Raw genomic sequence first — 22,751 nt, 5'->3', positions numbered from 1 at the left:
CGACGCTAACCTCTGTTGTCTGGAGCTTTGCATTGACCCCAACCACGGGAAAAAATGTTGCCCCTATATAACATTTGATAAGAATCTCCTACACAAGTTTACGTATGGGACATCGAAACGTTGGCATATTAAAATAAAAAAACTGCCGGAAGAGCTGAAAATTTTTTTGATACGTTATGCCTGGCAGCAACAGTGTAATCACAAGTTTACTTAAGTAGTTTATTGCACCATTCATCTTGTTACGAATTCAAAATATATGTGTGTGTGGAGACCCATTAGATTATGCTTGCAGAAACAATTATTTTATGAAGTGCCAGGAAAAAGATAGGGACCCGATAAAATGTAGGTTCCAAATATATATCCATTATAAATATAGTAAATGGTGTATGTGATGCATCTCTGTAAAGCCGATTTCAGCATACACCAGCAAACAAAAGCTTGAGTATTTCCGAAAATATTTCCTTCTACCACAACAACATACACGAATTACTTTACATAGTTTTGCAGGGAATACACATACACTGTAGCATTAGACAAAGGCAAGTTTCTTACATCACAGACCAATTTGAATAAATTTGATTTTCTCGTGTTGTATGTAATTAAGGAGTGTTTGTTTATGGAGTCTTATGTCCACACACATTTACACGCATACAGCGGCACAAAACCAACACTGCTAAACTACATAAAAGGTTGAACAAATATTACAATGCAAAAAAATAAGTTTGTATATCATAAATACTTTCTTCAATATACTTTACAATCCAAAGTACAGGAAAAATATGGCACAAGTTGGTGATAAGCTGATTTGAGTATCTTGATTGAGCTCAAACTTTCTCTATTATGCTTTGATTTTCCAAACCTGTTGAAATATTTATGTCTAATAGGCTATTGCTGCCTGGCATAATGTAAAGTATTAATCATGATCAATACTTGGTTATATTTATGTCTAAGTTTTACATTGTTCATGACACCGCATATTTAGCACATCATGCAGGAACATGGGTTGTTGCATTTATTTGCACTTTTGTGTGCAGTTAATGTTTCAGAAAAACAGCCAACCTTCTTTGCCCTTCTGTTAATAAGAAAAAAGAAATAGACAAACGACAGTTCATGTTTTGAGCAAGACCCCAATTGCCTGCCCCTAAACACCAGATTGCCCCAATCGGGGCATTTGCCCCATTTTGGAAACCATTGCAATAGACTGAAGGTTAAATATCGTTTTAGATGTTATTTATTTAAAACAGTCAACTTAACTTTAATTTAAAACCCAGCATCTCACTCATAACTCCAGAGAAGGCAGACAATATAATCACTCGTGTAATGTTGTATAACAAAGGATTCATTGCAAGTCCATAAAGGCTGTATGGGGTTTCAATTTCCTTCAAATGAAAGTGTGGTGAGTTAGTACCTGTTTAAACACTTTTAATCAACTAGACCATCTTTTATCTGTGATATGGCATCTTGTAATCAATCACATACAAATTTGTTGAAATCTGCCTTGTATAAACAATATAGCATGTAAACAGCAACAATAAAATGGCAACATGCAAGCAAATTCATGTGAATAAATAAAAATATTAATGCACACACAAAATTAATTAATCCAGGAAATGATGTAAAACAAGTTAAAACAAATAAATAAAGTATTATCACCTCAAAGTTACATCGCTTCATCTTTTTTTATACTGACCTTAATAAGTTTTGTAGCATTTGTTAAGACACTATTAACCAGTTGCAGTTGTTCCTTTTTAAGGGGGGTTTTGTCCATCTATAAAACAAAACAATTGTTTTGCACAAAATCCACTAGGTACTCAAAGAGATGTACCGAATCTACTTAATTTGGGTTCGGCCGCAACGGAATATTTGGCAGTTTTGCAAAATAAATTTGACCGAATCGACCGAATCATTTACGATGTTACGCAATTTGATTAGTATACATTTGTTACCTCAATAGAGGCCCCACCTTTTTACACAAAAACAAGGAAAGCACCTTTTCAATATATTGGCTATTTATCCAAGCTACATTCTATATAATGGTTCTATACTATTTACCAAACTTACAACATATTTCAACTAGGTACCTATCTTTAAACAGCATTGAACAACATAACTGTTTGTGCAACGAGAAACAAATGGCCACCCACCAGCAACATGTTAAACTCAACCTTGGCATTTAAACTTCTTGTCCACATAACTTACATGATAAAGTGGTGAAAAAGAACAATGGAGAAAATGAATACTTTAAATACATCTAATTCCATTAAAAGTTAACAAAAAAACATGATGTAGTTGGGCACTGTTAACGTAGTCCAGACACAACATTGCTCAGGTCGGGATATTTACATCTAATATCAGCTTTAAAAAAGTTGTAACTTCTGCTAGAAAACCTTAAAGATATGAATAAACACTGATAAATTGAAACAGGTGGAATAAATTGTTATTAACCAGGTTTTGCAATATATGTTGGCATGTAGTAATCAAATGTTGATCTGCAGTCAAAAAAGCATTACTCTTTTAATGTGGTCTCTCTGAAACACAAATGCTTTACCTCATATAAACAACGTATCATGCAATATTTTTATGTGAAACTAATAAATCATGCAAGCCTGCCTCGAAACTGAAAATGTACATCATAGGTTTGTTGAAAAACATCCAATCATATGGCAAAAATCTGTAAATGGCAGCAAACTAACAAGACAAACTGCTAACTAGAAAGGTAGTTTAAATATTGTCAATCACACCATTTTACCTACTAACAGGGTTATTTTTGCCAGAAGACACAAATGCATCCCACACAAGTGTACATGCAATTTAGTAATAGTATTAATATGATGTAAATATTTCTAGATTTCAAAAATAAAGCAGTAAAAAACATCAACCCAAACTTTTAACATTTTTGCCTGTGTTCTTTTTGCACTATTATAATAGTTAAAAAAAGAATAAAAAAACTGTTAAAACATACCACCACACTCCTGAATCTCATACTTTAGTAAGTATTAGGGATGGGCCAAACCGAGTCAGAACCCGATTACTCCGTACCGAGCATCGCTGTTTCTTTAGCTCAGTGCTCGGCTGAGCAGTTGCACAAACTGACCTGAGCATTAAATTTGCACATTCATGCCATGCTAACAAACGAAACTAGTGCTCGAAAGGGAACAAAAACGACTGTTTTTCAAGAAACAAAAACGACTGTTTCTTAAATGCGTCAGTTAGGGTTTACATTTCTGTTTAAGAGCTAGTAAACATAAAATTGTACATTGGAGGTAAAAAGCTGAATTTAAAAATTCCTCACAGAAAACTTGAAAATACTTTGCACTAACCAACTATGTCAAAATTAGAGAACTTGGGATAACTAACTATTGTTGGTGTAAATTTAAACAACACTAATTAGGATACAAAAAAATAAAACAAAAACAAGGACTGATAACATGTTTCATTTGTTCAACCAGATCCTTTAGGTCAGGGCTACTCAATTGGCGGACCGTGGTCCATATCCGGACCTTTGAGGCATTGGATGTGGACCTCAAGACATTGTTTGATTATGGCTGCATATACTATATTGTGTTTTAATTACTTGCTCATTTATACATAGGAGCAGTTTTAAAACTGGGGTCCACATAGTGATTTTTGGGTGGCGGCGAGGGGCCCATAGTCTTTCCAAAATCTTATGCGAGGTCAGAATGCTAAACTGTGACGAAAATGGTTCATTATTCCACAACACAATTATCAAAACCATTGCCATATGAAGTAATCCTGCAAACTAGACAAAATATATTCCGTATGTCGTTGTGTGAATGTACCGACATAAACATCGATGTGATCAAATGTGTTCATCTTGGACCGCAATTCTTCCCACTAGCTATGACCAATATTGGCTAAGACATGTTGCATTTGCATTACTGACAGAAGTGCCCGGACCTTTGACAGAACTAATTGAGTAGCCCTGCTTTAGGTCATCTTGCCAAAGTTGTATTGTACTACTAGCATTTTACAAAATCAGGTAAGCCCAGAAACCAATGTCTAGAAAATCAATGTAGTATTGCAAACACTGGCAAATAGCTGACGCAGATGTTGCTGCTGTGTTTATTGTTGAGTCGCAGTCTTTTCTGGCTGTGTGCAATCAAAGGGATCATTTGCCACAGCTTGGGTGTCTGAGATACAGTAAATAAACTACAAGGGTGGCTTAGCATATTTTGCCATTGCACATACACATTAACCTGTTTTAAAACAATAATATATATCAGATGCTTATTTTAAATTGATATTTTTTTAACCTTGGTTTGTTTCTGCAGGCAGATCTCATTGGTCCCCAATCATGCAAGGTTATAAATAATGCATTTCAGGGTTTATAAATATGCATTCGGACATTGTTATAAGTTTGCCTGATTTTAAAAGACAGTCACAGGCTGAAACACAATAATCAATACCCATAAATGGCAAAACCAACAAACTGGCAAAATTTCATTCAATTCAAACATTTTTTAAAAATCTATTTGAGGGGCGAGCAGATTAAATATTGGGGCTACAGGATGAAACACAACAAATGGCAAACTCTAGGAGCTATCCAAATTTCATTAAATTCTGACATTCTTTAGAAAATTTGGGGGATAGTGGGTTTAATATTTGGCCTACAGGGTGAAACATAACAATCGACACCCACAAATGGCAAACTCTTTAAGCTATCCAAATTACATTCAATTTGGACGTTGTTTAAAAATTCACCCATTTTAGGGGGTAACTGGATAAAAAGTTGGGCTAACGAGTCAAACAAAACAAATGGCACATCTACATGACCATATCTACCATCTGTGAAAGTTCCATCCAAATCCGTCAAAGAGTTCACACCAAAGGTGCATGGACAAACTTCATGGGAGAAAAATAAGAAAATAAAAGAGTGAAATCAATATACATCCCCTTCAGGAAATGGGACCCATAATAAGGAAAGAATTGAAACAATTTTTTTACTGTTGTAAGTCTGCTAAAATGCAACCAAAGCCATTACTTTGCTAAAAAGTAAATATAACTGAATATGGTAGAATCATACTTGAAAGTATAAATTCATTTGTTCAGTTAGTATAACTGAAACATTGCTGTAGTTTTTGTTAATTTTTGCACCAACAGTGATAAAATGCAGAAGAAAAATGCCCAAAGCAAGCAATAGCACCAAACAATCCCAGTACAGCATTGATGACATAAATGTTTCTGGAGAGTTCATTAACTGGAAAATAGTAAAAGCCCATTAAAACCTAAAAAAGTGTACTATAATAACACCTGAATTGTTACCTGAATTGTTGTAAAACAAAGTAAACAAACAGAGCAGCAAAATGCAGATGAAACAATAACATCAACAGAGCGTTGAGGGCCTCTCCTGCGAAGATATGATCTCAAGGATAACCAAATTTTGATGTTTTGAACCTGTTAAAATTTTATATTGAAAATTAATTCTTAGTTGAGGAAGTGTTTTTGGTTCTGTATTATGTGCACCATCATAACTTAAAATACAAAAATACAAAGCTCATTAAATCTGGCCAATGTTTGTTTAATTTAACCATTTTATAGGTTAGTGAGGTAAATAATGGGGCTTCGAGGTAAAACTTAACAATCGAAACCTAAAAATGGCATAATCTATGAGCTACCCAAATGATATCCTATATGACATTGTTTACCAATTTCACCCATCTTAGGGGCTACAGGTAAAAACACATTAATCAACACCTCAAAATGGTGATTTCTATAAACTGCCCATATTTCATCCAATTCAGATGCTGTTTAAAAAGTTAACTCATTTCTAGGGGGGCTAGTGGGGTGACTGCTGGGGGTCTACACCCAAACTAATAAAAACTAGAAGGGTGGCATAGCACATGTTACCTTGCATATACACTAAAACCTATTTCAAAACATTGATATTTTTCCTATGCTTATTTTATACTGGGTCCCATACCATCTACTGTCTTTCATAACCTTAGTTGTTTCTGCAAGCAGAAATTCATGGGTCCCCACACATGCAAAGTTGTAGATAAATGCATTTCATTTTCAAGATAACCATGTGAACGTTTAGTGTTGTAAGGTAAAACGCAGTGATCGGCACTGGGCTTAAATAATAATACTATGTAGAGTACAAACTATATAAATTTAGATAAATTCTACAAGCTGTCTGGTTTTCATTCAATTCGAACATTGCGAAAAGGGTCACCCATTTTGGGAATTAGTTGGTTAAGTTGTGGTGCTACAGGGCAAAACATAACATTTGAAGACTTAGTATGTTTAATAAACTTTGCAAAATTTCATATAATTACCATAATTTTCCGTGTATAATGCGCAAAATTTAATTAATTTATTGTCCTAAAATCTAGGGTGCGCATTATGCATGGGTACAACAATTTTTGAAGAAAATCTGCCTCGAAATAAAACTTGAAATCAGACCTTTCTTCTTGTTTGTTGTCAATCGCGCATCACATTTAGCCATCCTGCCCAACACACTTAGTCAGTAAAATTCATAATTGACGACACATCGTTTGATGCGATGGTGCAATCCTTGATGGTGTGTTATTGTCAAATACTGCACACTGCCCAATTAGCGACAACGTAAATGGGGTGATATCTTTGCCGATATGCAACGGATCGAACTAAAATTTTGTATATAAGTTTGAATTTAACTAGAAGGGTGGCTTAGCACATATTGCCCTTGCACATACACTATGATCTATTTTAAAACATAAATATATTTCCTATGCTTATTTTGTATTGGGTCCCATATTAGCCATCGTCTTTTATAACCTTGGTTGTTTCTGCAGGCAAAAACTCATGGGTCCCCACACATGCAAAGTTGAAAATAATGCAATTCAATAGATAACAATGAGTAAGTTTGGTATTGTGAAGACAAACACAGTGATTGGTACTGTGCATATCTAAATATGCTATATGGAGTACAAACTATTTAAATTAAAAAACTCATTTTAGGGGGCTAGTAGGATAACTAATTGAGGTTCAACACACACAAACTTAAAAGTAGGAAACCACAATGACTCAATCAATAGTACTGCAAAATTTCAGTCCAATCTGCCAACATTTAAAATGTCAACCACTAGAGGTGTTTTGAGCAACAACCGTTAATGTTTCTGACGTCAAAGGGCTGTTAACAACCCCCGAACTGCAATCGCGCAATAACGATAATTGGCATACTTTACAAGCTATCCAAATTTTAGTCAATTCTGACATTGTTTACAAACTCACCCCTTGCGGGGTAAATACTAGGGTTATTTGGACAAACAAAGTGGGATGCACATCTACATAACTATATCTACCATCTGTATAAGTTTCAGCCACATCCATCAAGCATTTGATAGAAAAACGAGTCAGACAAACTTCAGGGGAAAATACCCATTTTAGGGGGCTAGCGGGGTAAATACTGGGGTTATCAACAAAAACAAAATGGGATGCACATCTACATAACTACATCTACCATCTGTGTAAATTTCATCCAAATCCATCAAGGATTTGATGGAAAAACGAGTCGGACAAACTTTGGGTAGAAGAAAAAAAAAGAAAAAAAAAAAAAAAAAAAAAAAAAGAAGGGGACCCATAATTATTCTGATTTTTAGGTATTTTAATCTGATACATATTAAACTTCATTTGTGTTTTAAAAATAAAAATGTTTTGCAAGTATTAAGATCGGTTCCGCTTGAACGCAACCAGTAAGATCTCGTTTGCTGTCACGATGTACCCTACACAAATCCTAAACATTTTTCGCTATCGAGTTTGCGAGCGCATGCGCAGTGATACTGACCGGCAGAATAACATCCGGTTGTTTCAAAAGATGATCTTTTTTCTGAAATAATTTTACGTTTACGGATTTAAGAGTAAAAATTTGGGTGCGTATTATACATGGGTACAGGCTTTTTTCCAGCATCGACGTGCCATTTTTAGGGTGCGTATTATGCACGGGGGCGCACTATACTTGGAAAATTACGGTAGGATGTTTTTTAAAAGTTCATTTATTTTAGGGGGCTAGTTGATTAAATGTTGGGGCTAAATTCCTAAAAGGTAAAACACATCAATTAAAACCTACAAATAGCATAGTCCACATACTACCCAAATTTTATCCAATCCCGACACTGTTTAGAAAACTGACCCATTTTAGGGGGCTAGTAGGGTAACTAATGGGGTCCGACACACAAACAAAAAAATAGGAAACCTCAATGAATCAATCAATAGTACTGCAAAATTTCAGCCAAATCCGCCAATGTTTAAAATGTCAACCACTAGAGGTGTTTTGAGCAACAACCGTTAATGTTTCTGACGTCATAGGGCAACAACCCCCTAACTGCCATGGCACAAAAATGTTCATCAAGCAATCCACAAAGTCACAAACGAGTAACATACAACTGCTTGCCCTTGTAACACTATTGAGCAACAGAAATCTTTCATTTGTGGTGTCCAATAACATACAAATACGTTTTACACTTTGGGGGCTTGTGGGGTAAATGTTAGGGCTACATGGTTGAACACAACAATCGACAACTATAAATGGCATGCTCTACTAAGCTATCCAAATTTCAGCCAATTCTGACACTGTTTACAAACTCACCCATTTTAGGGGGCTAGCGGGGTAAATACTAGGGTTATTTGGACAAACAAAGTGGGAAGCACATCTACATAACTTTATCTACCATCTGTATAAGTTTCAGCCACATCCAACAAACATTTGATAGAAAAATGAGTCAGACAATCTTTGGAAAGAAAATAACCCATTTTAGGGGGCTAGCGGGGTAAATACTGGGGTTATCAACAAAAACAAAGTGGGATGCACATCTACATAACTATATCTACCATCTGTGTAAATTTCAGCCAAATCCATCAAACATTTGATGGAAAAACGAGTCGGACAAACTTCGGGAAGAAAAAAAAAGAAAAAACAAACAAACAATTTGAGTAAAATCAATATGTGTCCCCTTCAGGGAAGGGTTCCCATAACTAAACCACAATGAACCAAACAATAGTCCTGTAAAATTTTAGACATTTTGGCCAATGTTTGAAATTTTGACCACTTGAAGTGTTTTGAACAGCATTCATTAATGCTTCTGATGTCAGAAGGATGTTAACACCTCCTCGACTACCATGTGCAAAAACTTTCACCAAGCAATGCACAAACAAGAGCAATGCATGTTACGTTGTCTTTCCTACTCTAATACACCACCTTTGTTTGTGGTGTACAGCAACATACAAAAATGTTTTACACTTTGGGGGCTAGCAGGGTATAACTGAGGCTTTTGAGTCAAAAGAAGCAGATGGCACATCTACATAATTACAAATTTTATCCAAATCACCGACGATTTCATGCCAAAAGTGCATGGACAAACTTAACCAGGGGAGAAAAAAAACAGAGTGAAATCAAAAGCTGTGTGTAAACAAACAAAACTGGTTAAAAGACAAAAAAATGCTTAGACAGTTTTCAGTTGTTTTTCAGAAAAAAGCATGGCTAATCACAAAAATTAGAAATTGGATTTTGCATATCTGCCATAATGCATTCTATAGATCTATTTTGCTCAGTCTCAAAATGTAAAAAGTAATCTTTCAAAGTTGAACTGCCACTAAACTTTTGGAAAACCTGTAATAGTTACCTTGTTCAACCGAAAATGTGGAAGATGAGATTTCCTGGCACAGCGACTTGATGTTAAGTGTGAGAAATATTTTGCAAATAACAGTCTCTAGAAGCAAAATAAAGAATTTTACTAAACTATTGTACACTTTTGTAGAAATTCATTATTTCTGCAAAGAACACAAATCTACAAAAATGTTTTAAAAACGATTAGCACCACAAAAACAGTCCACAACATGGCACACAACAACACAAATACAGTTGTCATACTGTACTTAAACTGGTAGCACATCCTTTCATACTCACTCTCTTCTCATTTCTGTATTATGGATGCCCTTTTATTACAGATACATACAGTTTTTATTTATTTTTAGTTTTGTTTTTTCTGCCTATTTGCAACATTTTGGTCTAAAAATAGATCAATTATTTTCAAACACATAATGGAATTGTGTCTGGAGTTGTGCACTACAAATTTTAAACCCAATTGAGCAAGCAGCTCACCCGAACCAGAGTTAAGCCAGAGTGACGAATGCCAGGTGCTGCGAAAGGAAGAGAGAGGGGAAGGCTTATTGTCCATTTTGCATGGCTTATTGTCTACTGCATGGCAAAAGGTGACTGTGGGCTAAAATAAATGTTTTGCAAAGCTCAGAACAATGCATTATTGATACACTGCATAAAATTGTATTTAATTGATACACTGCATAAAATTGTATATGATAGCTTTAAAGTTGTCAGCATTAGTTTGGCAAACACATCGGCAAGCCACCATTCTACATGAGCCAGGTTTGTTTTACAAAAAAATTTATAATTTGTTTTTCAACATTTTTCACCTTTTTGCATTCACATTTATTAAACTAGAAGGGTGGCTTAGCACACATTGCCCTTGCATATACACTATAACCTATTTTGAAACATTAATATATTTCCTACACCTATTTTATATTGGGTCCCACATCATCCACTGTCTTACATAACCTTGGGTGTTTATAATGCAATTCACAAGATAACAATGAGAAAGTTTGGTATTGTAACGTCAAACACAGTGATCAGTACTGTGCATAAATAAATATGCTATGTGAACTATTTAAATTTAGAATATTCATACATTTTTGAAGGTTTTTCTATTTTATGGTCTATCTGAGAAAAAATGTTAAATAGTGAGAAAATAGGCTAAAACACAACAATCAGCTCCTATTAATGGTGAATAGCACATAACTGTAGGGAGTAAATGATAGGGCTACAGGGTTAAACACAACAATCAACACCTATAAATGGTACACTCTACAAGCTGTCCAAATTTCATTTAATTCCCATATTGTTCAAAAAATTGAACCCTTTTTGGGGGGCTTGTTGGGTAAACGTTGGGGCAACAGGGTAAAACACAACATTTTACACCTATAAATGGCACACTCTACAAGCTATCTAAATTTCATTAAATTCTGACATTGTTAAAAAAATTGACCCATTTTGGGGGCTGGTGGGGTAAATATTGGGGCGACAGGGTTGAACGTAACAAACAACTATAAATATCACACTCTACAAGCCAGGGGTGGGCAACGCGCGGCCCGTGGACCACATGCGCGCCTTTTCCATTTTTTGGCGGCCCTTTATCTTCTTCCAGCTATTTTCCCCCAAATAAGTCTACATGAGTGTTCATCATGTTGGAACTTTTGCTCTATCAATTTCTTGTTTGAAGCGCGATGTAACTCATAGGCTACACCACTACAATTATACAGTTGAACTAAAAAAGGAAGCATCTATTACAAAACAATCTTCATTTATAAAGTTTTACTTGTGTCACATTGTTATGGTAAAGAATTGTTTTGCAACAATACACTTGTCTTGTACGGTCAAGGTGTAACAGACTTTTGCCCGCAGATTGACTGAGATGTTATGTTTAACAGCTGGTTTTGAATCAAGGCTGTTAAATTGTACTGAACCGATCCGTATGAGAAAGGCATCATTGGAATTGTAAGACAAAGTTATTTCCGAATTCACAATCGAGGTGTGGGAGTTACAACGCACTTTAAACGCATTTAGTATCTGGCAACATCGGCACATAGAACGATCAAACGAGCGAGGGAGGTGAAAAGTAGACAGCTTTTACAAAACTGCGATAGAGTTATTCAGCATTGCATTCTAGTAGCTCATTAGTCAGTACAATGTTATACTGTTTGTTTTTGAGAAACAACCTGGCACCACTGCAACTTCTCCAGTCTGTGTGAATTTGCCTTAGCCCAAGTAGGCTGCTGATCAGTCAATTGTTACATTGGTTAAGCTGAAAATATGAATTAGCGTTTATTTGATGTGTGGCCCTTGTGTAAGCATTACATTTTCCTAACTGGCCCTTCTGTTAAAAAGGTAAGCCCACTCCTGTTATAAGCTGTCCAAATTTCATCCAATTCGGACAATGTTTAAAAATTAACCTATTTTAGGAGGCTAGAAGGGTAAATATTGGGGTTACAGGGTTAAATACAACAATTGACACAAATAAATGACAAATTCTACAAGCTGTCCAAATTTCATTTTTTCGACACCGTTTAAATACTCACCCATTTTAGGGGGTTAGTTGGGTAACTGATGGGGTTCAACACCCAAAAGTATAAAATATGAAATTACAATGACCCAATCAACAGTCATGTAACATTTTTCCAAATCGGACAATGTTTAAAATTCTGACCACTAGAGGTGTTATTAGCAATATTTGTCAACACAACACTGAAATGTGTGAAAATGTCCACCAAGTAATGCACAAACACAAGTAGCATATGTTCTATTGCCTTTATTATACCATTACACTACAGAAATCTTTCGTTTGTGGTGCGCAGCAACATACAAAAACGTTTTACACTTTGGGGTCTACCTGGGTAAATACTGGAGTTATCAAGTCGAAACAGATGGCACATCTGCATAACTGTATCTACCATCTGTGAAAGTTTCAGTCAAATTCACCAAAGATTTCATGCCAGAAGTGCCTGGACAAACTTCACTGGAGAAAAAAAAAACTTAGTGAAATCAAGATGCATCCCTTTCAGGGAAGGGGACCCATAATTAATCTTGTGTCAAATCCAACAGTTATAGTGTGAATTTCATAAAGGAATGGGACCAAACATGTTTTACATCATAGAACACATACCACACAAACACTGTGACACTACATTTAATGCAATGTCATGGTCACTCTCTTATCACTTTTTACTCTAGTTCTTAAAAAAAAAAACATGAAGTACAATAAAACAGAATTAACTGTATGAACCAGACATGCCTGCTGATACATACATATATTTTACCTTTTGGTATGTTCTCTGAGCTGCACAAAGCATTACAAAAAGAACAAAACTAAACACAAATCTTTGTATAAATGTTCCCAAAATAATTGTGATAAATGACACTTTCTCTTTGTTCCAAACATCCAGAATCATATTTTTATAAATGGTGTGAAGGAGATGTCCCTAAATTGGAAACAAACTGCTTCAGAGCAAAAAAAGACACACTGTTTAGTACTTGAAAAAATTCAACCATTATTTATGTTCAATACAAATGCTTGGTTAGCTTGGCTTACCTTAAAATGTATTTTACAAATATGGTTCTTTGCCAAATTTATTTGATAAGAGGTTGAATGTGAGCTGTTTCAATCCGGTAACATTATTACTGACCAAAACTTTTTGTAATGCTATTTTTGGTGTTTCGGTGGCACATCAATGCAAAATTTCAAGCAATTCCTTCAAGGTAATTTTTATCTTTTACCAAAAATTTTATCTTTTACCAAAAAATCACTGAATATCAAGTGAAAATCGAGTGAAATGTGTGAAGTTTAGGATTACTAGCGAGCTTAAATATAGTTAGTGCAGAGGTCACCAAACGAAATTGTCGCTACATGTTGCTACAGGTGGTTAACTCCAGCATTTTTTTGTGCATTTTACTTGGACAGTTATAACACAGCACAATTCCAAGGACTTCTACAAAAGATTAAAAATTATACAAATAACAATAACATCCACCAAACAACCCACAAACATAAGTAACATATGTCTGGTTGGTTTTTTAACACCACAAAAACGTATCATTTACAGTGCGCACCAACAACATTTTACACTTTGGAGTCTAGTGGGGTAAATACTGGGGTTACTATGACAAACGAAGCAGATGGCACATCTACATAACTATATCTACCATCTGCGAAAGTTTTATCCAAATCCATCAAAACATTTCATGGCAAAAAAGGTTGACAAACTGCAGGGCAGAAAAAAAATAATAAAAACAAATCAAGTAAAATCAAGATGTGTCCTCTTCAAGGAAAGAAAACCCATACATCTGAGCAAAAGTTTTAAAACACTGGCAATTTCAATCGTTTCTTGAAGAAGTAATTGCACAGTATAAAGATGTCATATATCAGGGCTTCCCAAACTGGGGGTCGCAGAGAGCTGTACCAATTTTGCAGAAAGTACTCCATTGACCGGCGTAAAGTACGGGGGTGTGCCTTTGGGGGGTGTGCCTTTGGGTGGTGTGCCTCACAATAGCATCTTTGTTCAAGTTACGTCAGTTTTAAAACGTTTCCGGCTAAGCACAAACGAGTTTGTAGTGACGGCATTGATCTGACAGATGTGAGTTGAAACGCAACAATTGCAATTGTTTTGAAATACACAGGCATTTTAATGCAACATAAACATGACATATAGAGTTATAGACTAACGTATTGTTTGGCGCAATAACTTTTTCTAAAAAAAATAGGTAATAAATTTCTGATTTCTAAGCAGTGTTTAATATCCGTTTGCAAAGCACTGCAACAGCCTAAACTTGGTCCAACGTGACCTCAGTTTAGGCGTCAACAATACATGATTTGCTTTTACTTTTATTTTCTGCCCTAACAAATTACTTAAAACCTAAATCGTTGTTAAAATTGCTGATTCGGCAAATCCTCGGCAAACATACGTGCGTAAGTTCTCGATGCACAGCAAACGTCCAAACCACACGAAGAAATTGTGACAAGTGCATATTTCCAAAACAATGTGACAAAAAGGCTAAAGCACGTAAAAGGTGTCGGAGTTTAAACATGTAAAGTAGTAGATTTCGAGTACCGGTAGGTTGTTTTTAGTTTTCGCTTGAATAGGGCGTTTCAATAAAAACAACAAACATATTTTTTTGCACTGTTTATCATATTATCCGTGAAGGGTCGCGGAAAATTTTAAGAGATTAAAAGGGGTCGCTATAAAAACGTTTGGGAAGCCCTGTCATATATTACTTGGCGCTACGATGGTTAAGTCAAGGAAAGGTGTTGGAACGCTTTGTTGCTCTTTACAGGGTTCCCACGCAATTTTCGTTTATAAATTCCATGACTTCTCCAAAACTTTTCAAGAAAAAAAAACAAATTTCCATAACCTTATCCGAAAAACAAATCGAGCAATTCCTATAGTAAAACTAGTAAAGAGGCTTTGGTATATGCAGCCAATTTATCAACGAATATACAAACGTTACATAATTTGAAGTTCCTAGCCCTAACTGGCATTTTCAGGGTAAAACAGGCGCCAAAATACAGATGCAAACCAGGATTTTCTGTAATGAAACTCAATAAATCCAAAATACGCAGCCAACCAACTGACGGACTTAGATGCAGTAATGAGAATCGCTACTACACCTTCAAAGACTGGCAAAAGACAAATGCTAGTAAAGCAGTTTTTGTCAATCATGAAATACTTAATGAACATAGTTTTGAAGCGTAACTAAATTTAATTCTTTGCGAAGCATATGTCTAAGTCAAAGTTTATCAAACGTTGGCACGGCTGTAAATTATAGGGCAAAAATTGGCACATCAATGTATTGAGACTTAACAAAATAATTTTACAAAGGGTTCCATGCTTTATTTAACCAATCCAAGCACTATTAGGGGCCTGTATGAATGATCTAGGTTACATCTAGATTTGTGGCACCTATTTTAGTGTATTTATTAAAACCACTGAAAAGAAACTTGAAAAATATTTATAATTTACATAGTTAAATGCTAACCTCACAATTTACAACTTGGTACAGCAGTGGAAGAATAGATATCAACAAAACAAATAAAAATGAAATGAAGTAATATTGATCCAGATTGTTGGATAGTTTCATATGAACCTGTTTAAAATATTTTTTTCTTTTGTAAGTTAGATGTCAGAGTATATTTGCCCCAAAAAATTGTAATTTAATCACTTTATATCAAAGCAGTTTAGCATCAGGTACTCAAATCAAACAAAGCAATTGACAAACTCCAAACAAACTAGAAAGGTGGCTTTCCTATATATTTCCATTTTATATTTGGTGTACCCTATTTATAAATTAACGATACACAACATTTGATCTACACACATGATTGTTTTTGCAAGCAAAAACGAATGGGTCCCCACATACTTATTTTTTAGATTTTTTTTTAGAAGCACAAAATGGTAGAAAGCATCAACCCAAACTTCAAAAGGTTTTGACCATATCCTGTTTACATTATGTTGTCATATATTTACAAAAGTAGTAAAAAAAGAACATAAAATACTCCCAATCTGAGAATACATGCCCTGGGTTATACCTTGATATGCATGCGGTCACCGAACAACTGTTTAATGACCTTTTGACACAGTTTTCAATAGAACCCAGTCCATGGTGTTCAAAAACAACGTTTTCCCTAATTTATATATAACTCACAAATTGTTTCTGGAGTACATGTGTCAAAAATAAACAAGTTACGTTTTGCAAAAATCATTCTATACTGTGTTTAGCGATACCTAAGTTGACCTTCAATGACCTCTTCGTACAGTGTCTAATATCCCGTTTCCATGGCCGTTGGTCCGATCGGACTTTTCCGCTATTTCAGTCCGATCGGACGCCTCGCGAGAAAGTCCGATCAGACTTTTAAAAGTCAACGGCCATGGAAACAGGATATAAGCTGACAATGACTCTTTATTGCGTTTTAAACCATCCAGTTTTCAACCTGATGATAATCAACAATGTTTGCCTGACTTGGTTTTAATCACTTCTAACATATAAAACCTTCGCTACAACTAAAAATATGCGTGCTCACTTAATATTCATCAAAAAGACTGCCTCGTAAAATGCCCGTTCATGGGTCAGGCAGTGATCTACCGCTATGCATTAAATCGCCACAATTAAACCAGTGAATCCAGTGAATTACTTGCTTTGGCTTTCCAGTGTATACAAATTATTGGCTGTAAAGGTAAACATTTGGCTGATAAAGCCAAATCTTTAAACACTAAACAAGTAACCCGCTGCAAACAAATGTTTAAAATTTCAGCACATTAGGGCTTGTATTTCTGACCTGAATCTTTCGTTTGTGGTGCGCAGCAACTTTCAAAAACGTTTTACATTTTGGGGGCTAGCGGGGTAAATATTGGGGTTATCAAGTCAAGCGAAGCAGATGGCACATCTACATAACTATATCTACCATCTGTGAAAGTTTTATCCACATCCACCAAAGATTTCATGCCAAAAGTGCATGGACAAATTTCGGCAGAAAAAAGAAAAAAAAAGAAAAAAAGAAGAAAAAAAACAGAAAAAAACAGAGTGAAATCAAGATGCGTCCCCTTCAGGGAAGGGGACCCATAATAAGCAAATTCAGAGAATGGTTTACCCAGTTTATATAAAAAATGACATTTGCCAATAATCTTTGAAACACTAAATTTTGGCACAGATATCATCAGCCCCGCCCATAATAGGTTGACCCTAGTGACAGTTCAGAGCTTCAGATGCCTCTGTATGACAAGTGCAAGTTCAAAACATTTTGTACAAATTTGACAAACGCGTAGTAGATTACCTTTTTCATTATCAGACTTCCAATACCAACCAAAGAAATATCTACTTTTTGCCATGTCTCATTTTCCCAAATACGAACATGGATTCTATTTACACCAGTGTTCATTGAAGCACTTCCAGGCAGCAAATTAGATGCTGATACCTTGTTAAATATAATAAAAACTTTTTATAATATTATCTCATTTGACTGACAAAAATCTGTAAAAATATACTTTCTTACAGTTTCGGTTGGCTGCTCAGCTAAATTTTCCACGCATGACTCATCACTTGAAGCATCAGAATCACTTATATACTCATACTCATGACTATCTTCCCAAAACTGGCTATCTCGAGAAATACTACAACCCTACAAATAGAAAACTAACAAAATTGATTTTGAACTTGATTGGTAAATAAAAAACTAGAAGGGTGGCTTAGCACATTTTGCCATTGCATATACACTATAACCTATTTTGAAACGTTAATATTCCCTACACTTATTTTATATGGGTCCCATATTATCCATCGTCTTTCATAATCTTATTTGTTTCTGCAGGTAGAAACTCATGGGTCCCCCACACATGCAAAATTAAAAACAACACATTTCTAGAGATAACCATCAGTAATTTTGGTGTTGTAAAAAAACAGTTATCAGTACTGGGCTTAAATAATCATGCTATTAAAAGAACAAACTATGCAAATCTGATTTAATTCAGACATTGTTTGAAGTTTGTCCTATTTAAAGTTTATTTTATAGTAAAGAAGGTGTAAATAGTGGCAAAATAAACAACACAGCAATCGACACCAATAAATAGCAAATTCTACAAGACATAAAAAATGAACCATTTTAGGGGGCTAGTGTATTAAAGGTTGGACTTGTAGGGTTAAACTTAACAATTGACACCTAAAAATGGCATAATCTACTAGCTGTCCAAATTTCCTCCAATTTCGACATTGTTTACAAATTTCACCCATTTTAGGGGTAAATGGGGGGCTATAGGGTAAACCAGCAAACAGCAAAAAATTAAACATTCTACAAGCTAAGCCAATTCCGACACTGTTTTAAAAAAACTTACCCATTTTAGGGGGCTAGAGGGGTAAATATTGGGGCTATGGGGATAAACACAACAAACAGCTCCTATAAATAACAAACTTTACAAGTTGTCCAAATTTCATTTAATTCCGACACTGTTTAAAAATCTTACCCATTTAAAGGAGTTAGTGGGGTAACTGATGGGGTTCTACACCTAAAAGTATAAAATACTAAACCACAATAACCTAATCAACAATCATGCAAAATTTTATCCAAATCGGCCAATGTTTAAATTTTTGACCACTAGAGGTGTGTTTCAGCATTCGTTAACGTTTCTGATGTCATAAGGCTGTTAACACCCCTTATTGCGAAAACGTCCACCAAACAATGCATAAACATAAGTAACATATGTTCTGTTACCTTTATAACACTATTACACCAGAGAAATCTTTCGTTTGTGGTGCGCAGCAACATACAAAAACGTTTTACATTTTTGCGGCTAGCGAGGTAAATACTGGGGTTATCAAGTCAAACGAAGCAGATGGCACATCTACATGACCATATCTAGCATCTGTGAAAGTTTCATCCAAATCCACCGAAGATTTCATGCCAAAAGTGCATGGACAAACTTCACAGGAGGAAAAAGAAAAAAAACATAGTGAAATCAAGATGCGTCCCCTTCAGGGAAGGGGACCCATAATTATCATCAAAATAATGTGATATGACACTTCTACATTTCATTCCATAGTAACATGGTACCATGATTTTCACCTCTGAAGAGATGTGTTTGTACTTACTTGTTTCTGGACTAGTTTTGATGATTTCGTTTGATCTGCAGAGGTTGTTACTCCTGCTATAAGAATCAAGATGTGGCATGAGCTTATGCTTTGACAAATTTGCCAAACAGAGATTGATAAACTGCCTTACCTTTAGTGAATAATATGTTTGTTCACATATGTCCTACACCCCCAGGTTGTTTTTATATGTCATGGTCTTACCTGTATTCAATTGGTTTACTTTATTTGCAACACTAGCCTTCACATATGTCAGTGTTTGTTCAAAACACTCACTGTTCACTGGTTCCAAAAGAGCAGAAGACAAAGTTCTGTAATAACAACTCATTGTATTAAAAGCATGGACAATTGTTTATTTTTTTATTGTTAATATGAACCCAGTTATACACACACTGGTTAAGAGCATCCATTAAATTGCATTGGGACCATAAATACCAAACTGTTGCTCATCATTTGTCAACAAGATTGTACAGTTTATTGCATAATACAGGTAAATACATGGGTTTTGAACAAAAATTGAAATTAACCAGAAAGTTATTTCTATGGGACGTCAGTAATCAATATATACATATATATTATATATAAGCTGTTGCTCCCAGGCATGACATCAACCTAGATATCTTCTGGCAATTGTATTCTTTGGCTGATCTTATACAAGTCACCTTCATCAGGACAATTAACACAGAATGCGCATAGCACCTTTCGATGTTTGAAATGTGGGTACAAAAATTCAACTGCCAGAAGGGCCCTATAAGGTCAACCATCTATTGTTTCTTCATAAAATTAGAAAAAATAGATGGAGTGTAAAGCAGGTTTGTGGAGCTGGTTACAAATTTTCTGAGTTTGATTCTAGTTTTCTAAATTTTCGAACTACAACTACAACCAAAAATGTTGTGTAATGACTGCATGTATATTACAACATTCCCATAAGTTGGTGTTTTACCTTTACACTGTGTCAAATTCCAATGACTGAGACGTTCTCTTGCAATTTTACTCTTCAGTAGAATAATCACATAAATCTCTTTTTTACAGTGGGCACTAAATCTCTTTCAGATAAACAAGAGTACCATAGAGAGCGAAGGTACAGAATGAAAAAAGGACTATTATCTTAATGATGGTGGCACAAATGTGCAAAGGAGTGGCAAGTTGTCTAATGTCTGCAATGCTGTGTCACATAACAAGATAATGTTCTGTTTTTTTGTTGCTTCCTGTACTCTCAGCTCATTGGCAGGACCAAAGGTTAGAAATTTCAGGGTTATATTAAATGTGGTTGATATGTTGTGTTCTTCGCTTTTGTTGTTTTACTTTGGGAATCATTCGAAAAAACAAACTAGAAAAGGTGCTTTCCTATATATTTCCAATTTATATAAACTACATGCGATTTAAAGGCTAGACACATACAACATTTACCATATATACAACAGATAACAGGTTGTTGCATAGATTTTCACTTGGTCTCCACCTCTACACCACACTGGTCCCCACAGTAGAAACATATCAACAGGTAATGGTATTTATCATTTTTACGTTAAGAGACATGTAGTTATCTTTTTAAACAATAGGGTATGGAAACTTGATAAGATTTGAAATACCTAAAATCAAAACTAAAAATGCACATGTTAGCTAATGGTATCACGGATGAAACAGTTCAATTATAATGACCAAAAATACTGCCTAGGTTCATGCATGACACAGAGGACCTTCCCATTAAGTCTAACTGCTAGTGGACACATATTATCAGCTGTAAAGATAACCACAGGGCTGATCAGGCTAAAATCAAACCAGGAACACCCTATAAACAACTGCTTACATTTTCAGCACATTGGGGATTGTTTTTCAGACCCAAAGGTTGTCAAACTGTCCTTGTTTCTAAGATTTGTCCTTTTTTGAAGGGCAACGTTTTAGAAAAATTTATTATTGTTATATGTCATGGCTTGTATAAATGCAAAGACTTGTTAAAAAAATGTTTGTTTAATTTTCAGGATGAAAATTTATTTTTCTGTTGTCCTTACTTTGGGGTCCATGTCGATGGCAGCCTTGTCCCAGCCTATAGGGCTACGGACAAATCATGCAATGTGTTTTTACTCCAGCTATGAAAAGCTAATTACTATGTTAAACATGACTTACAGTCTGCTGAAGACCAGTCTAATAATAATGAGGAAACTTCATCACCTTCCAGTTGATTTTGAAAACTTTGATGCAGAAATTGAAAACTTGAATTGGGTGGACACTACCTGGCAATGGATTAATCCAACTAATTGCATTAGTAAACATGGTACTAGAACCTCACTTGTTGAAATTTTCTGCAACAACATTTTCTGCAATCTTCCTGGCAGGTTTTTCTGTGTACTTAAATAAAATCACCTCAAAAAATTCTTCTTTATCATAGAGGTACAAATACAAGATCATTCCTTGTGTAACATACATTACAAAGTAAACCAAAAATATCCTAAATGATGTTTGCTGTATCCACCATTGATGATAAACAGGCAACAACAGCTGTCGAATAATTCCAAACCAGATAGTTGCAAGGACATGATGTTGCGCTTTGTTTTTGCTAAATGTTGACCCTAGAATTAAAAACACATTGGATTGATACCAAGGCATCCATTTAAAAGAAAACAGAAATAAACTACAGAGATGGTTTTCCTTAATATTTGCAATTTCTATATTTTACATCCTATTTAATTTTTAACCTCATTCATTATTTACCATATCTCTGTTGGTTATACTATGGTTTTCTAATTCAGTACGACTAAACTGCATACCAACTAATAATCCATTTAATCATAAGGAATCATGAAACCATAGCTTATATCTACTGTTATCATGGATGAGATAAGCCAAAAACACTTTCTTATCAGTGGAAATATTGTTCAGCTTATCACATACGCTGTTTTTGAACAAATATTTTCAACGGCATGTGTTAAAGTTCAAAGGAAACATTACAATTTGAAACAAAAAACAATCCTCAGTGTTTTTTAATACCTTTCACTAAATCCAAATCAATCATTTCAGCTTTAGGCAAAGATTCCTGTCCACCATAATTAGAAACAAAACCTTGTTTGTTTTCCTCCAACTCCACTGCCTTTTCCCAGATTTGTAAATCATATTCACCAATCTAAATTAACTTAATATGGTTACACATGCGATACCTCGTTTTTTTCCTATCGAGGCCCGCAAAAATTGATAACGTGTAGATAAGTTACAAAATTTAATGTATTTATGCGTTAAAAAGACAAAGTTCAAAAAAATTGCGCGACATGCATAGCATTTCAAAGGTTTGGTTATACGAATATATGAAAAGGACAAAGTTCCCATAACTTCATCTTCATTGTTAGTCGTCTGCCAGAGAAAAGTGGAGTGAAGATAGAAGCTGGTGTGTTTTGAATTACAGTTTGGACACGTGACCTACACGGCTTCTACGATTGCGATTTCGGTTTGGTAGCCATGTCGAAAAGAGCACAGTGATTTAATTTAAACTAACATTTATTGTTATTGTTTTTTTAGAACACCTCACCCTAACCGTCAGCATTTTCACACAATTTGCTAT

The 22,751-nt window shown here is 35.0% G+C and overlaps 1 protein-coding gene across 4 annotated transcripts; it reads right to left on the bottom strand.

The window, feature by feature from the left end:
* Positions 1-468: 468 nt before the first annotated feature.
* LOC145213603 (protein PHTF2-like) lies at positions 469-22,378 on the bottom strand. Of its 4 annotated transcripts, none has more exons than XM_080081961.1 (14): positions 22,187-22,376; positions 21,563-21,768; positions 21,371-21,501; positions 19,403-19,509; positions 19,202-19,254; positions 17,613-17,738; positions 17,394-17,534; positions 15,602-15,709; positions 12,889-13,050; positions 9,621-9,707; positions 5,284-5,415; positions 5,045-5,218; positions 1,691-1,768; positions 469-1,379 (listed from the first exon to the last, which is right to left on the bottom strand). In XM_080081961.1, the coding sequence occupies exons 1-14, from the start codon at positions 22,209-22,211 to the stop codon at positions 1,245-1,247; spliced, it is 1,665 nt and encodes a 554-aa protein (XP_079938087.1). In that variant the 5' UTR covers positions 22,212-22,376; the 3' UTR covers positions 469-1,244. The 4 variants fall into 4 exon arrangements, with proteins under 4 accessions (XP_079938087.1, XP_079938086.1, XP_079938088.1 ...); XM_080081960.1 differs by having other exon boundaries at positions 19,202-19,257; positions 22,187-22,375; XM_080081962.1 differs by lacking the exons at positions 17,394-17,534; positions 17,613-17,738 and having other exon boundaries at positions 19,202-19,257; positions 22,187-22,377.
* Positions 22,379-22,751: the final 373 nt, after the last annotated feature.

Source organism: Phallusia mammillata, chromosome 2, assembly GCF_965637545.1.
Source record: "Phallusia mammillata chromosome 2, kaPhaMamm4.hap1.1, whole genome shotgun sequence".
Lineage (NCBI taxonomy): Eukaryota > Metazoa > Chordata > Ascidiacea > Phlebobranchia > Ascidiidae > Phallusia > Phallusia mammillata.
This window is presented reverse-complemented; position numbering and strand designations above follow the sequence as displayed.

What these genes read in the sequence shown, in the direction of transcription:
- LOC145213603 (XM_080081960.1), bottom strand. Translation starts at nt 22,211, where the DNA reads ATGATTGATTTGGATTTAGTGAAAG. An exon ending in CACATTTTCGGTTGAACAAG is followed by an intron (nt 5,416 to 9,620) that starts GTAACTATTACA and finishes AAATTTTAACAG; the next exon opens with GTTCAAAACATCAAAATTTG. An exon ending in AAATGAATTTATACTTTCAA is followed by an intron (nt 1,769 to 5,044) that starts GTATGATTCTAC and finishes TTTGTTTTATAG; the next exon opens with ATGGACAAAACCCCCCTTAA.